The 18566-nt window shown below is 39.9% G+C and overlaps 1 protein-coding gene across 2 annotated transcripts; it reads right to left on the minus strand.

The window, feature by feature from the left end:
* Window positions 1-1716: 1716 nt before the first annotated feature.
* On the minus strand, window positions 1717-18508 carry rasef (RAS and EF-hand domain containing). 2 transcript variants are annotated; one of them, XM_088305685.1, is made up of 18 exons: window positions 18245-18508; window positions 16882-17226; window positions 12472-12618; window positions 12275-12365; window positions 11091-11186; window positions 10688-10765; window positions 10483-10598; window positions 9175-9243; window positions 8992-9058; window positions 8451-8536; window positions 5888-6197; window positions 4746-4904; window positions 4503-4653; window positions 3889-3970; window positions 3711-3825; window positions 3459-3566; window positions 2757-2833; window positions 1717-2431 (listed from the first exon to the last, which is right to left on the minus strand). In XM_088305685.1, the coding sequence occupies exons 1-18, from the start codon at window positions 18445-18447 to the stop codon at window positions 2329-2331; spliced, it is 2403 nt and encodes an 800-aa protein (XP_088161811.1). In that variant the 5' UTR covers window positions 18448-18508; the 3' UTR covers window positions 1717-2328. The 2 variants fall into 2 exon arrangements, with proteins under 2 accessions (XP_088161811.1, XP_088161809.1); XM_088305683.1 differs by having other exon boundaries at window positions 3711-3970.
* Window positions 18509-18566: the final 58 nt, after the last annotated feature.

The following is an 18566-nucleotide window of genomic DNA, read 5'->3' on the forward strand; positions in this document are numbered from 1 at the left end:
TATATATTTGTATTTGCATGTTTTGTTTCCCACAATTGCAATGTTGATTTTTGTCATTGTAATTTTATGAAATTATTTTGTGTGACACTAATTCTCTCAATGGTATTTAAAAAAAACAAAAGTTTGGGCATTGTCACTTTACAAAATCATTTTGTCGATTTTCTCATTGAAATTTCACAAATTCATTTTGTAGGTCAATTGTTATTATGAAAAAGAAAGTGTGTTTTTATTATTTTACATGATTTATTTTTGTCTTTCGTAATGTTCATAGTACGGGCGTTAAACATACGGATTCTGTCACTTTCCAGCAAAACCATTTACAGTATTTTTGAATGTTGAGAAAAACTATGGGCAAAACACAAAAAAATGATGTTTTTGATCTTAAACCTAAATTATTTTTGGTTTGTATTTCATGCCAGATAATGTTTTGTTTTTTACCTTAGAAAAAAAATTATGAAAAACATCAAATATTAATTTACTCGAGTAGATTTCTAGACATGTACTTGCCGTATTTTTGTCTTTGTGGCAATATTTGGTGCAAAATGTTTAAATGTGGAGGACAGTCTTGGTGGTCTTGCGGCCTCCCCTTCCCCCCACACTAATATATTCATCACTGTCATTAACCTTCGTGCTGGAGCGTCCCCCGTTTATCTAATTACTCCCACCGTCCCCCTGCTCCACTCACTTACCACCATTCTGCTCCTCCACCTGTTGTCTGACAAATGAACGGTCTCGCCTCATCGCTCGCATGACAATGTCAACAGATGGGGAACAGGCGCACGCACACACACGCACACGCTCGCATCATCATCGCTGGTGTAAAATGAAGAACATATGTTATTGAGAAAAGCCTTGATGATGCACACGGCAAAGCAGCAAAGGAGAAAAAAACTGATGTGTTCATTTCTCCTTTCAATGCACTGAAGACAATTAAAGTTGCCTCGCAGTTTCCACCATTCAATAATGTTTTCGTCTTCCATGTTCCATGCATTATGTGTTCATTAGAGGCACGCTGGTGCAAAGGGGGATTGAGCCAGTGACCCTCAGCGTTCTACCCACTTGGCGGGCTCTATTCAATAGTTTCCGCTTGGCTGGCGTGAAGATGGCGTATGACAACACATATGTTCACAACACAACCATCTGGACTTCTGCTGCCTGCAAGCTGAACCCCTTATGACCATTTACTTTTCTACAAAATGTTGAGCTTCCGGGAGAAAATTTGTCAGATTTTTTTTTCATGTATATGATATTTAAAAAAAACAAAAAACGATTGAGTGAGATTTAGCTTTAAATTGTAAAGTATAGCATTTCGTGACAAAAAATAACAACTCAACCCTAATTTTATTCCTACATTAACCCTGAACCACAAGTTTACTCTGACCACCGAATTCTACATTCTTAACTCAACCGAATGTATGTATATATATATATATATATATATATATATATATATATATATATATATATATAATTTTTTTAAAGAATGTTTTTGTATTTTTTTAAAGTTTTTCCTTGCCCTCCTCTAGGTTAAAATCAGGGGATGTTGTTAACATTTTCCAATTGTGGGCATGTGCAGTCCTTTGAGATTTTCTTGTGATCAAGGGCTATATAAATAAATCTAACTTAATTGTACTTGGGCAATGACTCTTTCAAGTACCACTAGTGATAGTACACCACACTTGGAGAATTACTGAATTAAATATATAAAACTGTAAGTCGCAGATATTATGTATTTATTTTTTGTAGAAAAAAAAACATTTTAGTACAACAACAGCAATAGATACGCTGTCAGCAAAAAAAGCATCAATCCTTATCACTAGATCAAATCATCACTAGTAGGAGAATAACACTGTAGGGCGACAATTATATTAACAGTAGGTTGAATAATAGTGTAAAAATTCAGACAGTCAGCTCCTGTGCAATGAAACAGACGTCAATCAGTTCAATAGAAGGTTGAGCTCATTGCCATAAAACAATGCAAAAGAAAACAAACAAGCAAAATCAATCAAATAAAGCCTTATCCTTCCATAATAAACAACATGTCACATACTAAAACATACTTTCACATCTTTCTTTGAGCATTCACATCTCATATGTTGGATCTATACAAAGTGCGGAAAGTGATGGCAAATGAGCAAATAGCAACATGAACAAAAGAGTTCCAAATGCCAAAACACCTCCAAAAAGTTCAGTACGTAGTGCTCTGCGAGACTTCCAGTCACTTCAAATTCACAACCAAAAAGTTTTGTTCCTTTTGCTGCATTTTGTTTTCCTTGAATCTCTATTAAAAAAAAAAAAAAGAAGAATAATCCATCCTCAACGAGTCGATCAGTTGCAGCAAGAGAAGTTGGGCTTTTTCCTGGGAGCGTCCAAATTGGGCAGCGACTGGTAATGACTTATCTGGTCCAACTTAGCGTGTTTGGTCACCTCCCTTACAAGACAGGAAACATTGTTTAAGGTGTTATGCTCTTAAAAAAAAGCTTCCTGTGAGTCTTCTCATTTTGAATTTGTGAGTTTGCCACGTTAAATATTCTGCGACTGCGGCTCCTCTTGCCCACACGCAAAGGCGCTACAGTAAATGAATTGCTTGATTTTTTTTACTCGCATTTTGTAACATGTAAAAAAAAAAAATATATAGTATATATTTTTTTTAAATCAAGCAGGCTCCGAACTCGAAAAGCGCTCAAACTGGGGCACTGAAGTGCGGTTATGACTGGATGTGGTTGTACACTTCTGGAGGACAGCAAAGCGCTTACCTGGCAAGATGCAGCACAGCTTCCAGGATGTTGGAGCCATCTTTGGCACTGGTTTCGCAGAAGAGAGTGTTGTAGGTCTGTCAATACAATTTTAGAAGCGAAATTCAAGATTATTTTCTTTTTTTTTGGTTTACTGTAACTTCATTAAATGAGTTACATTGATTAAATTGAGTTATTTTTTGAAAAATATTATCAGACCTTGTACAATGATATATACAGTATATACTTTTGTTGGCGTCCGGCGCAACTCTCGTACCTCCAAAATCATCACTTGTCAGGACACCCCAAAAACGCCTGTCTATCTATCCATCCATCCATCCATCTAATTTGCCGGATGAGTAGAAGTACCTGTGGCTAAAACCAAACTGGCAAACTGTGGGAGGTTTTCACTTTCTCGTCCTGGACTTGTTATTCACTGAGAAAATCACCATACTTAAAATGAATGCTTTACTGTCATCTGGTGGCATCTTGGTGCCAAGCACCTGTAATTGAGGGGAGCAGCTTCATTTACTCTGGCCTAAGCTTTGTGTCATACCGAGAAAAACAGTGCTTTGATTTCATTTTGTTGCATCTAACGGCAATTACAAACCTTTTTGTGTGGGCAGAAATAAGATTTTGTGATTAGTCTCTATGCCCAACAAATCGCAAGGATTAACTGTTATTACATATTTATATCATAATAATAATAATGGTGATCCTCACCATTGCCAGCTTCTCGCCATAGCTGGTAGGCACACAGTTGGCAGTCCCGTACCTGAGGTCACACTTGTTACCAACCAGCATGATGGGGATGTCCTCCTGAGACATGTCCTGTACACACACAAACACAAAAGCATAAAAGAAGCCCCCGATAACACTTACACATCTGCTGCTTGTTGGAAACGAGAGAAACAAGGATACAATAAGCATCCAAAAACGAGAATGGAAAGTGAATGTCAGACATTTGCCGTTTACCTCAATCATGTCCACCCACTCCCTCACGTTTAAGAAGCTCCTCTCACATGTCACATCGTACAGCAGCAGCACGCCATCAGCTCGCCGGAAGTAAGACTTGGCGATGCTGCGGAATCTGGACACAACAGAACACTCATGATAACATGACACACGCACGTGGACACACACCAGCACGCACCTCTCCTGTCCAGCGGTGTCCCAAATTTGTAACAGTGCGGGCTCGCCATCTACCACGAACGTCTTCATTTGGAAATCCACCCCTGAAATAAAAAAATAAATAAAAAAACAAAAGACAAACAAAAAATTTATTTATGTATTCTATGTATTTTTTTTCGTGTTTAATTTTAGCCAGTGATGTAAATATAAATGCGCAGAGTTCAATGATCATTGGCTTCTAGGCAAAAACCTGCTAAAAAAAGGAATGCACATGCTAAACATGATAAAAGTCCAATGAATTCATACACTTAGTTTAAAACATAATTTGCATGTTATCTAATCATGTCTTGAAAGAAAGGATTTGTGTTATATTTGGCGTTTTAATATTGGACAAAGTTTGTACAATGTGCTAACTCCCCACTGTTAGCGCTAAAAATAAAAATAAAAAATAAAAAAATACAAATAAATAAATAAAAATGTCCATCTATCTTCAGCCCCTTTTTCCCCATTTGCTGTCACTTTAAGGTGGGATTCATATTTATTATTGCTTTCAAACAAAGTTATGCCTCAACTCATCACTATCAAACTTATAGGCTAGATTATTACATCGCGTTGCTTCAAAGGTGCTAAACTCACCGAGGGTTGCGTTGGTGTTGAGTTTGAACTCGTTTTTGCAAAGGCGTAGCAGGAAGCTGGACTTGCCCACGGCGGCGTCTCCGGCCATCACGATCCTGTAAGTCTTCTCGCACGTCATGTAGCCCAAGTCGCCGCTGTTCTTGTCCTCCCTCTACGGACAACAACGTGGGAACGGTCATGTTGTCTACATCCGTGCTTGATCCCTTCATACTGTTTAGTTTACATTTGACCTGTGACGCTCACTTGCACACTGATGGCGCTGATGGCTTTCCTGGTGTGCGGGGTGGCAGGGGTGGTGAGGCCCAAGGTGGCGGGTGGCCGAATAGGTTCGGATGGCTTCCAGTCGAGAACGGAGCTGCTGTCGGAACCAAACGCTGACTCGCCATCTTGAGTCTCTGTTGGCTGCCGTGTCAAATCAAACAATAATGCAAGCAAATATCAGACATATGCTGCATCATATACATTTTAGGATTAGACGTTGTGGTCCTCTGTGGTCCTCTCTCCCCCATTTCTTGTTATCATTGCAAAGTTTTTTGGGGGGGATTGATTTTACTGGTGTGCCAAATGTAGTGGCCTGTATGTGCACATTTTAACACAAATGCACATTTTTCAAATCAATAAAACGGGTGGGTGACCTAATAGTATGCAAACAAAAATTGGAGGATACTTGCTAGGGTACTACTATATATTGTGGCAGTCTACCACCGTTTATTATACAGTTGGTTTTGTATATCAGTGATTATCGATATGAACACTAGAGGGCAGCAAACGTATTTCTGTGGCTTGTGAGGAAATTGTCTTCAGCGGAAACTTCAACAGTTAATTATGGACTTTACGATTTCAGGTGAAAAATAAAGTGAAATATGTTTCTTGGGATTATAAATATGTTGATTGTTGTATACTTTGATAATGTGGTTTTCAAGCTTTTCCACCCCAAAAGAAATGACTAACATTAAAATACAGTACCGAAGTAAGCCCAAGTCACCATCAAAATTTAGGCAGTGGTTTTATTAGTATAACGGATTTTACTGGAAACCACTATGACATTATGCAGTTTAGCACTGAAATATATACTGTACTTAAATAATGATTAAATTCAAGTGCGGGATTATGAAATAAAAATATTTTTAAAGATTAAATGCAAGTGTATGTATTAAAAGTTTTCAATTGCAAATGATTTTTTTACTACACTAAACTGACAAGTTTTTTAAAAAAAAATGTTGCATGCACGAAAAGTAAAAAATGTGTTGTGAAACAGTGGTGTGTGTCATTCGATCCTTACACAACACAAAGTCACATGAGGAAAAGTACGATAGAAATTGGATGCATGGAATTCGAGAGCATAAGCAATAATGTAAAGTAAAACTCAAAAATGAATTCCTCACCTCAGTGTCGGAGTTCACCTCAGGCACGTTTTTAGTGACAAACTCCTCCCCTTTTTTGGTCACCGTCTCCTGTTCCTCCTCCTCCACCTCCTCCTCTTCCAGGCCTTTGACCTCCAGCTCTGAGTCGTATCCGCCGTGCGAACCTCGCAGTGTGGACAGGCCGCTGTCCATGTAGATCTCGGGCAGGCTGTCCTCCTCGCACTCGCTGCTGTTCCGCCGTTTCAGGCCTGGGTCGCACAGCGCCAGGGCCAGTGAGTCGCTGCTGGGTCGCCGGCCATAAATGGGGAAGTCGTCGGTGCGCTGGCAGAACCTGAAAAGAGGAACACGAAAGAAGCATAAACAATAGAACAGGGATGGGCAACAGATAATTAATGACTGATTTATTTTTTTAAAACTTGGAAATAGGCAAAGGGGAAAGAAATCATAGAAAAAAAATCGAAACTATGAAAAGATATAATCCCCCTTCTAAAAAAATGGGGGGGAAAATGCAAATATGCTATCTGCAGGTGCCAAATTTCAAATATTCAGGGATAGACTGTAGATTTAAGTTGTAATATCATGAATCAACACTATATGGAAGACTTAGTTTGGTGCAGTACTGTACAACATGAGTAAGCATAATAACATTTCATTCTGTCGGCACGGTGCCCGACTGGTTAGCATGATGGCCTCACAGTGCAGCGGTCGTGGGTTCGATTCCGGTGCCGGGCCTCCTGTGTGGAGTTTGCATGTTCTCCCCGTGCCTGTGTGGGTTTCCTCCGGGTACTCCAGTTTCCTCCCACATTCCAAAAACATCCATGGTAGGTTGATTGGACACTCTTAATTGTCCCTAGGTATGAGTGTGAGCGGGGATGGATGTTTGTCTATGCGTGCCCTACGATTGGCCGGCGACCAGTTCAGGGTGTACCCCACCTACTGCCCGAAGATAGCTAGGATAGGCTCCAGCACCCCTGCGACCCTCGTGAGGAGAAGCGGTTCAGATATTGGATGAATGGATGGAAGTTCATTCTTAATAATTAAACTTGTTTCTTTTATCTCAGACAGTTCTTTTTAGGTTGTTATTTACCTGGCATGATTCAGCGGCAGTCTTCCGCCTTGTCTAAGATAAAAGAACCAACCAGTTTAATTTTGTAAGCATTTTATTATTATTGCGGATTTGGAATGATATGCAGGACAAACAGCACGTGAGAAATTTTAATTGTGATGTTTTTTGTGAGAACATGGACCAAATGAGTTCTTGCGCTTTATGTTGGTTACTTGTTCATTCGTTTTGTGCCGTCCTTGAATGGTCATGTTTTTATGCGAGAGCCTAAAAAAATGCACTGGGAAAAAAATGGCTGTTCTGCAATTTTATTGTTTGCTTCAAACACTTTGTTGCTGGGTTGGGAAAATGGATGTTGTAAACATGCATTGAAAAATACACACAGACATATAATTCCACATTTTATCCACATAAATAACTAAATGATCATTTTCATCATACATCTGGTTTGGAAGTGTGCGGTCCTATGTGGCTCCCAAGTTGCACCGATGAAAAATTGTGGCCTTCTCCAGCATTGAAGTTGCTCATCCTTGCAATAGAAGGGTGATTTTATGATGTGTGGCTGGAGGGCTCTTTTAAAAGCTGGTCCATCCGGTTTGATCGCTAAAGTACACAGCACTATTACTAAGAAACTACATCAAGAATGAAAATAATTCAAGGTGCAACTTGTCTTCAACGTGGCCTTTCACTGCCCTTATCATGGCAAATCATCCAAATGGGCATTGGACTTTGACGCCGTGCGTTGCCCACATTCGATGGCTTCGACAAATCTCAATCATCTGCCTTGGATGCCCGCTTCCAAACTCATTTAAGTGAATTCTCCATTAGGAGTTTGTTAAGATGTGCGCCCACAATACAATACAACCCATCTTTATCTACATATTGCCGACTATCTGTTTAGTTTCAGTCATTGATCTTTGAGACTTTTCCATGTGTGCTGTTATGAGAGACATGACCACCCAATTTTGCGTCTCTGGCTCATTTTTTCCAACTTGACACTACTTGATGACATTTAAGGCAAGGGTGTCAAACTCATTTTTGTGGATGGGCAACAATGTAGATAACTACAATGTTTCCCTCAGAGGGCAGTTATGATTGTGAACCCATATACATGCATATATGATCACCTTACGTTATCACATACACACAACAAATTGATGGAGAGACAATTTTGATATCAGAAGCCAGTAAGTAATTGTTTGTTCATCAATTTTTCAATTTATTTTTAAAGGGGAGGATTGGTAACAAATAAATGGTAATATCTCATATCTCAACGTTAAAAGTGAGGAAAAATGCTGGAAACAAGAAGTTGACGCACATGATTGGCCCTTTGTGGGCCACATAAACTGAGGTCAGGGGCCTGATCTGGCCCCCGGACCTTGAGTTTGACAGCAGTATTTTAAGGGGTTATGTTGGGAAACTTCGCAGAATGCAAATAATTTTAGCACATCATAAACATCCTTACAAAACATTCCGAGAGGAAAAGTGGCATTAGGATGATAGCAAGACATTCAATCTCACCTGTCCAGCGCGAATGGTGACGGGTAGGCAACACTTTTACTTCTGAGTCGGTCCTTTGTGGCGCTTGAAGACCCGCTGTTAATTGACTGTAACACGCACAAACACAGCATTATTAAACAAAAATAATAACAAGGGCCACTTTTGATTTTAAAAATGAAAGATGGGCCAGGTCATTTATAGACAAGGTAAAAAATAAAATAAAATTAAAAAAAAGAGTGATAAAAAGTATACAATCGACACCCACTGACCGTCCTGAATAACAACAATCCCTGTGTAATTGAAAAACATTGAAATGATAAGCATTCAATATGTTTTTCATAAAAAAAATGGGGCGGGGGGGTTCCCATGAAAAAAAAAAAGAATTAATTAAAACAAATTGACAAAAATGCAAATCCATGGTTGCCAAACCACGAGTATCCAGGTTCAATTCTATATTAAATGTTATTATATACACTAAGTGAATTGAAATGTAGTTAATAGGATACATGGAAAAAAAACAAAAGGATGCCATAAAAAGACTTTTCCCACCATGCTTCCCTACCTTGGTGGTCCTCTCCAAAGCGGCTCTCAGGCCATCGTTGCTGTCATGGAGCTTCCTGTTGGCTTCCCTTTTCACACACACATAAAAATGATGATTATTTTTATGATGTTTTTACAATATTAGGTCTTCTCTGAAATCAAAGTAAAAATGCAGTTTGTTCCTGTATGTGTTTGTGCAACGCACTGTAGGATCTCAATCTGGCTCTCCAGGATGTCTCGCTCCTCAGAAAACTGCTTCATTAGTTCCTCGTCTCTGCAAATGACATCATTTAAATAATAAACAAATTGGAATATTTTTTGCTAATCCGACAGTGGTGCACATTTAACACATTTCAGGCTGTAGATTCTAAATTCTACTCATCGAAAGTGACTATGGTTTCGAAACGATTTTGCTCAATTTTGGGGAATTTGACCAGAAAAAAATTGTTTTGTTTGTTTTATTTGTATCTATATATATAATAATATATTTGTATCTATGTATGTATATGTATTTGTTTCTGAAAATCTATTAAACTGGTTTAATTTCATTTAATTATTGCTGAGTAATGTAACAGCTCTAGTCTTTCCAAACAAAAACTTTTATTGCATTGTTGAATTATCTTTAAATTGTCTTAATATGTATTGGATGTGATGATCTCGATTATATGTACCGAATGAAGTATCTATTGAGTATGACTCACATGATTTCGCGTCAATCATATTGAGGTCATCTGTGGATCCGCTAAGCAGCTGTGTGTATCATTTTTGATAATAAAAACAAGACTGGGGAGAACTGTTGTTCTGCCTCTGCTGTGTTGAGTTGCTAGGCAACCACACAGTGTGCGTCTGTACTCGCTCCAGGATATCCTGTTTCGCCCAGTGACAAAAAGAAAACTCCGCCCATTTACTGGGAGAAGACACTCACAGGAGGGCGTTTTGTCTGCCTCTAATCTAGGTCTCTGACCTAAATGATTCAAGCAGACTCAGGAGTTTGAGGTAACCTCCACCAAGGTCAAAAATATTGTCTGCCAGGCTGGCTTGATTGACTTGAGTTCCATTTCAGTTCTTTCGGTGGCAGTAATGAACTAACACAAACAGAGAGCTTTGTCCACCTCAGCTCCATCTACTGAATCTGGCGAGTCACTGCCCCGCTTGGCCCCAATGCAAGTGGACTGTACCAGTCAAAAGCGAAAATAAATATATTCTATATTTGTATCGTGGCATACTATTCTTAGCATGAATGTGGTTTAGAGCAATACTGGTGGATACACCAGTAGACCGGTTGTGTTAGTCATAGCAAACAGAAGTGATTGATTTTGCTTGAAACTCTATAACAGTGGTGGACCAGCTCGGACACACGTTACGTTAGCATAAGCATTATGTATCTTCTTTAGTTTATGACTTTCTCCGTCTTTGTCAAACAACAGATGATTTGAATTATAATCCACATAAAATGGGTCTTTAAAGCCAATACAGGCTAATGCAGCAAAATAAAGTCACATCACGTAATGACCTTTCAGAGATGATACTCTGGTCGGTGAGCTCGGTCTTGAGTGAGTCCATGTCACTCTGCAGACATGCCACTTTGGTTTGGGATTTGAGGAGCTCTTGTTTAAACCGCTGATTCTCCTACAACATGGCAACATGCAGAGATGCAACACTGAACAGTAATTAAAGAAAAATGCAAAACACAAAAAGGTTGCCTGCAGACGTTTTACCAGAGTGAGCTCGTTGATCTTCTTCCTCAGGGCCGGACTCTCATCATTCACTGTGATGTTCTTGTACTTCTCTTCGATCTGTGTGCCACATTTAGATTAGATCATGTTTATTAACACCTGACAATTATTACTAAACTACCATGCCAATTATGTCAAATTTTAAGTGTGTTTATGAAAAGTGGTCATTCCTGACTTGAAAGCACCCATTTGTTCAACTTTAATGTGGTTACTCTTTCTTGACTTTGACTGTAAAGATAAAATACTTAAATATGTGTCACTCTGATTTCTGCAGGTATACGTCTCGAAAGACATATTTGGATGACATTATTAAATCTTAAGTAGCGTGCTGATGTTGATTTTTTTTGTTTTGTTTTTTTTTTTAAGAAAAAAGGACTGTGATTACCATTTGCATCCTCTGGATCTTACACTGAAGCTCACACACTTCGGTCTCATAAGTTCGTCGCAATTCTTGAAGTTCCGCCTCCCCTCGCTTCTTCTCCTTTAAACACGACCACATACAAGCAAAATGACAACAGCACACACATCTTTCACATATTTTTCCAAATGATTTGGAGCATTCAGTGTAGTTGTGTGGATATATTTCATCACCTCCTACTGCTATTTCGAAGGAAAGATAAGCCTCGTCAAAAACAAGTGGCCTCTAATTTGGCGTGTCACAAAGCAAACAGCAGATCCTGAGTCAGCTGAGTCTATGTGGCGCGCTTACATAAGTCTGTATGTACACACACACACACACACTGATAGCGGTCATACATTATGTCACAACTTTTCAATAAACTCAACGTGAGAGAGTGAGTGAGTGAGATGTGAATAGTTTAGGCAGCCAAGCACAGCTCAATTGGACCATCAGGGAAAAAAATAAAAGTTGGCAACTCCAACTTTTACATTTTTTCCAAGTCTTTACGTTTTTTTTAAGTGGTGGTGGATGAGTCGGTGCTAACTAGAAAATGCTAATTTAGTCATTTTCTGTTTAAGCAAGCACACATTTAAATTGTGTGTTAAAAAAATGGGATTGGTTGTGCAGTCCCTGGTATAATAATAATATAATAATTATTATGGATGTTTTCATTATCCTTCATAATAATAATAATAAACACAGCACCGGTAAAAAAATAAAGTCAACCTATACATGAAAAAATACATCTTTTATCCATGACTTAGTTTTCACCTATTTAAATGACCTCAATTTGAGATGATGTCATGCTTCTTACAGTAAAGGAGCAGCCGTATTCTCCCATTAGTTAATCTGATCTCAGATAAGTTCTTTTTATTTGACATGAGGGAAGAACTGAACAAACTGCTCATTGCATCTTCGCGAAGAAAAAAAAAACAGCCCGGATTACTAAAGCGAAGAAAATATTTGAAACACTTTTATAACTGTACAGGCATCATTTAAAGTAACACTTTAATATTATTGAATGTCATCGAAGTGTAAATAACTTTGGAGCTCTTTTGTAGTGAAAGTCTACTGTCAAATGAATAGCTCCCAGACTGTGTCAATCAAAAGTAAGCATTATTTTGACGTCACCGTTTGACGGTGCCGGTGTACCCAATGAAGTGTCCCACCTGTTCACGCGCTTTCCTCTCAGTCATGTGAATGCGTTGGTCCATCTCCTCCTCCATCTCGCTCAACTGCATGCTTGCTTGATCCTGTGCTCTTTTTCACAGTAATTGTGTTACTTCAAACACAGAACACAAACATGTCTTTGTGTGAGTGTGTGTGTGCTAGTGCGTGTGTTTGTGTGTGTGTATGCATCACTTACCGCCTGATGGCCAGCGACAGGTTCTCCATCTCGGCATTCTGCTGTTTGATCTCTTTGATGAAGCTAAGCAGAACTTTCTCCATCTGAGGGATGAGCCTAGGCTCGTTCACACTGATGTTCTGGTATAAGGTCACCACTAGCTCATGTCTGCAACAAGAGAAAATGACATTTCACTTTACCATTCATGGATATGTAGGGAAAATCAGTATACAATTGATGACCATTATAAATGCATTAAAAAATAGTTTTTTTTTAAACACAATATTTAAAAAGAAAAAAGGCATAAATCGGCAATGAGTTTTCCACAAAACAAACAAAAAAAGACTCGAATCCAAGAGGTGCCAGAGTGTGTGTATGTGAGTGAACCAATTAATTAAGAATATAATAATTAGACGGAATACTTAAGTTTATAGTTTCTCTTACAACTTTTTGCAGGTGTAAGCAGATACGCTATTACATATTACATCTAATTTATTGTTTTTTTTCTTTTTTCTTTATTTTTGATGCATGTTCAAAATAAAGGGTGGAGTTTGCATGTTCTCCCCGTGCCTGTGTGGGTTTTCTCCAGGTACTCCGTTATCCTCCCACATTCAAGAGACATGCACCCAAGGTAGCTTGAACTCTCTGAATTGTCCCGAGGTGTATGTCTGAGCGCGGGTGGTTGTTCGTCTTTGTGTGCCCTGCGTATCGCCGCCAACCATGTCATGGTGTACCGCGCCGACTGCCTGAAGTTACCTGAGATAGGCTCCAGCACGCCCGTGACCCTTGCAAGAAGAAGCGGAAAAAGATAATGGATGGATGGATGTTCGAAATAAATTTATTTTAGAATTGGGTAATAAGTGATAATAGTGTAGCACGACATAGAGTGTGATGTAGTGCTTGTGTGTTGACTGACAGAGCAGGTTGAGTACACAGACCTGGGCGCCGTCTGTCAACATCTTGCGGCAACAAACATACACAAGCCGAAATTGACCCAATAAGTGTCGTTCTGGAGGACGCTCAGAGGGAACGTTGAGGTTTATTTCAAATCTCTCTTATGTCGCTACATTTATTTCTTACATCATGGACACACAAACTGGTCTTTGATGTGCTCAAAACACACTTTGTCAAAATGTTCTCCGTCAGCTGACCAGGAATAAAGAGAGCGTCTTTAGTGCTTGTGCATCACACACTACCGCTGTGACAATCAATGTCCTCCAAAAGTGCAGCACCCCGTCCCATGTCAGGCCTCCTGGGGGTTCGCGCCACAGAATCTCACACAGACACACGCACATACGCAATCCAGTAAAATGAGATCTGCCAGCGGGGACGAAGTGAGACTCATTTTCAGCCCAGGATTTTCATGGCTCAGACCGAACACAACAATTTAATGAAGATGTACAACTTGATCCATATTAGTGTGTCAATCTAAAATAGCTTATCATTCCCTGCAACAATATATTACAGTTGATTAAAAACTTTCTAATTTTGGGTAGGATTTTTTAAACATTAAAAATATGACGATTTGACAAATGAACGATTGGTTCTCCAATTTTATGAAGTAAAGGAGCTTCATTGCTTCAATTCACATTGTGACTCGGAGCACAGCGTATTTTCTTGTCGAGAAATGTTTTCAGTTGGCCAATTGCACATTGTATTTTACAATTTTCCCTCCAGACAGACTTTTGGTGAAAACGGTACTTGAACATCCAAGCTATTACGATTACGCGTTGTCAATCACAGGTTAGCTTAGCAATTAGCTCATCATTAATTCATTACAAAAATACACGTCGGAAGCGTTTAATTGCCGACATGTAGCTGAGGGTGACTATCTTAATAGTGACTCCGCAACTTGTTTATTTGCACCAGTAGCCAGTCAAAGCTCATTGCTAGCTAGCTGGTGCGGCACAAGTTGCACCGAGCTTGCCTCGATCTCTCCTACCACTTTTTGGGACTGTCTCGAACATCGGGAAAACTTACACATCTGCGATTCTCAGTTTTGCTATTTATTGCGTCTTGATGAAGTGCAAAACACAACTTTTGATTCACACGTTACACTAAACAAGTCACGTTTATGAAACACTGTTAGGCCAACAAACAAACTGAAACCAATTCAAACCAGTTGCTGAGACTCAGTCACTCATGAAATCTTGTGGCAGAATCACGCACATTCCACATGTGGGCAGTGCAGTTCTGCCTCATCACTGTGTTGCATACATTAATAATAAAGGCAGTGCAGTTAGTGCTATAAAAAAAGTAGAATGGCCTACCAAGAACGATGACAGTATTTCGTTAGCAGTACGTTAATATGAGAAGAGAAGAAAAATGTAAATGTCCTGAACAAACTTAAGTAGTTGATTTCAAAACAGTTTCGCTTGGCTGAGGAAATTAACGTATGGGCTGGAATAGCGGCCTGGAGCAGTGTCTATAGCAGCTCGGCCTACCGGGAAAGTGCTCAGTTGTCCAGATTATCACGTTGCATGACTCGTTCATTCAATTCACTAATATTAGATCTATAATTCACTAATATTAGATCTATAATAGGACTATACACGAGTCGGTGGGTAGCGAATTAGCCGATAAAAGTGAACGCGGAATGAGTGTTACCAGATTGGAGTGAGATTACACACACACACTCGTCTATGTGTGACGTATGTAAGTGGGAGAAGCAATTTGAGAACAAAATACGCCGGCTTTTGCATGTGTATGAGAATATTTAGCCAGCTATCGCGCATTAAATTCAACTGTTCAGGCAATTTATCCCAGCTAGGCAGATTATCAACACCTTTGTCTTTGCTGTCATTGCTTGCTTCACGCCTTCACAGCGGCACATGAAGGGAGTTTGGCCGCTTGCACGCCAAAGAGAAAAATACACCGGTTAGCTTGGCGCAAGCTAGCAGCTGGTATGACAAGTGAATGGATCTGAAATTAGTCCAAAATGATAAAGGCTTCAGAAAATGGATAGATGGATGGATGGATGAAAGAACACCCTGGGTTTTGGTGTTCGACAGGGCACGGTGGGGATCCTTGTGGCGAAAGTAAATGTTGATGCTGCGTTGCCGTTATATAGTTTCGCTAGTCTCGTTGTACACTGATTATAATGACTAATTTATATGAAGAAAGCGGAACTGTGGAAGTGAGCAGAGCTTTGAACATTGCCTGCCTCCTGAGAGTTGACATGACATTAGCATAGCTAAATGTCTCAAATATAGCCAATCGGGGTTCGTGTGCACATTCATGCACTTGACCGCTTCAGCCTGTTATAAGAGGAGAATTGATCGGCGCGGTATTTTGGATTTTGTGGAGGTGATCCCATGACCTCACGTTTGATGTCAATCGAACCAAACTATTGGGCAGAACGCTTTCATACTTTCACAAGTGGAAGTGGACAAGAGTAGTAATGTGCATTTGCATTTTGGTGGCGATCGGTCGCCGTTTTGGACAACAGAACTGACACAGCGAGCAATATTACCTCGCTTGCCTCCCTGCTGTGACGTAGATACTGAAACCCCCCAAAAAATAATAAGGTGAACTCCAAAGGGGGGCATGCCAATTGGTCGTAAATTTCATCTCGTCTCAAAAAAGCCCTTAAATCACTACAGTCTTACGGGGGTATTCAGTACAGATGTCATTTTTACATGCAAACCTATTATGTAAATGCCAATGTTAATGTCAATCAAGCAGCCCTTTAATCCAACAAAAACAAATCAATACGATGTTTCTTTTTTTTTTTTTAAATATATTCTTCAGTTCTGTTCTGCCTTATGGCTGTTAAATAAGTATGGTAAGAAGCCTGAGCAGCCACAATTCAACTCCAAAGCACAAGAAATGTGAGGGAGATATACTGTACTAACCCAGTGCGAGCATTATTGTTGCAAAACAAATCGACATTGTAGACTTAATACTCGCTTTGCACAATGGGCAATGAGAGCACCACTGCCAACTACTGGAGTGGATGAGCAATTACAAGTATGGTGGGAAAAAACATGCTCCCTAGCTTCACGCGTGCCACCCTCAGCATCGCACTAGGGGGGGCTGCCCCACTATTTGAGAAGCACTATAATAACCAAATGTGCACCATGCTAGACAGACAGATAGATAATTTCATCTGGTGAGGGAAAGTACTTTTTCAAACCTTTACACATGACCAATTTGTTCATTTGTAAAATGTAGAAAAGAAAAAGGTTTGCGTCATAACCAACCCCCATCTAAGTAAGTCCATGATTGGGGAATATCTTGCTTCACCAAATCTGTTTACATTAATGGTCCCTACTTGTACCTTTATGATGCTACTGTCGCTGTTCTGACTTTTGCATTGATGGACTTAAATACAACTCATTCTGTTCCTTAAAAAAATGAGAAAAGTAGGCTACCCGTACTTCAACTTAAACGTGTGAGTATTTGTCTTTAATAGAATATGGCTGTACTGACTTGGGGATGAACTTGTTCTGCTCGCCCAGCCGGGCTGCGAAGTCCTCCCAGGCGACGGCGAACGGCTTCGCGTCGTCGTCCTCCTGTCTCGGCTCTTGTCCCACGTCCATGCGGTGTTGCTCGTGGAAGCCGCTGATGAACTCGGGCAGCGTGATAGTGCCGTCCTTGTCCACGTCCAATCGGTTGAAGAGGCGCTCGGCCTCACTGGGACTGACTTGCAGCTCCGTGCAGATGGTGAAGAACTCGTCGCGCTCGATGCTGCCGGACTGGTCCGTGTCGTAGGCGTCGAAGAGTGCGCGTAGACGCTCCCGTTCCTCCGCGCTCATCACCTTGGGACGCAGCACGCTGAGGCGGAAGGAAAAAAAGTAAATAAATAAAATAAACACGTTAACCCCCCTCGGTTCCACTTCAAAAACACCCTCCTCAGAAATGAGCACGCTCACACTCAGGTAAGTCCCAGACAAGTGGGGGTGTACCTGTGTGTGTGTGTGAGGCGTGTTCAAAAGCCTCGAGGCTTATTCCCTCCCTCCTAAGGATTTAAATGAGTCAATAAATTGAGCAAAGTTTCTTCTTTTTCTTTGTTTTATGCGCAAAGTCAATAAAAACTATTGGGGAGACGTTAAACACAGCAATAACGTATAAAGGACTTTATTGAAATGAAAGTCAATACAAAACAAATATTTTATTATAATGTGTGTCACAACAAGTCTAAACACGGTATTCTAATTAATTTTAGATTAATCCACCCGTTTTAATGGATCTAAATTTTGACATTTTGCTGCCACCTGCTGTCGACAGAAATTGACGTCAGAGAGCCCTCAGCTCGCAATGTGACCGTCACGTAATCAAACCCACAAAACAGGGTGAGGCGGAACGTTCGGAATATTAAGGGTTCAGCTCAGAATATTAACTTCGCAAAACATGCAATAATGCGCTCTTCTCAACAGAGATGTCAACTGTTGCTCCTGGTCTGCTTTTGGAGGTGAGCGGATTTTGTCTGTTGTCAGTGATACACTACGTGTTGCCCCGAAAAGGTTCAAAGAAGCGTTTTAGCATGAAAGGCACGCAACGAACTCAATAGAAAAAAAAAGAATGTTACTCAATTTATAACAAGGACTGGGCGAATTGACGGAAACAGCAAGTCAGTCCAAAATTAACACTGGAGAGGAGTGTTAATATTTAATACATTTAAATTTGGTAAAGATATGTGAAAAATAACAATATGTGTGGATAAAGTAAAAAGAAGAAAATACAATACAAGTTTGCCTATAAAAGCAAGTTTCCCCATTTGAAGATTTTACATCCCATAATCTTTTTGTTGCAAAGCAAAATTTATTGCATTTTAAACATCACATTCTCTGACCTTGCTTTGACAGTTTCCTGAAGACAAACATTCTCTGCTCCATCTTCCAGATCTCTGCATGTCCCGCTTCCACCGCTGACATCCGTTAAAATGGAAGAGTCGTCGTCATTTCTCGTCAGTTTTTCGCAATCCTCTTCATTGCGACTTCGGAAAAGCGAGCCCCGCCGACGTTCCGACAAGGCTCTTGCTGACGCCGTTGCCATTTTTATGTCTTTTTCTTGGTCTAACTTAAAACAATCCGACCGCTCCTGGAGTATCCATGAGTGTTCCTTCAAAATACCCCAACACGGCAAATAAAGATGATGCGCTGACTTTTTATATG

The sequence above is a fragment of the Idiotropiscis lumnitzeri genome, chromosome 1, assembly GCF_059441095.1.
Source record: "Idiotropiscis lumnitzeri isolate Australia: NSW breed Sydney's pygmy pipehorse chromosome 1, RoL_Ilum_1.0, whole genome shotgun sequence".
Taxonomy (NCBI): domain Eukaryota; kingdom Metazoa; phylum Chordata; class Actinopteri; order Syngnathiformes; family Syngnathidae; genus Idiotropiscis; species Idiotropiscis lumnitzeri.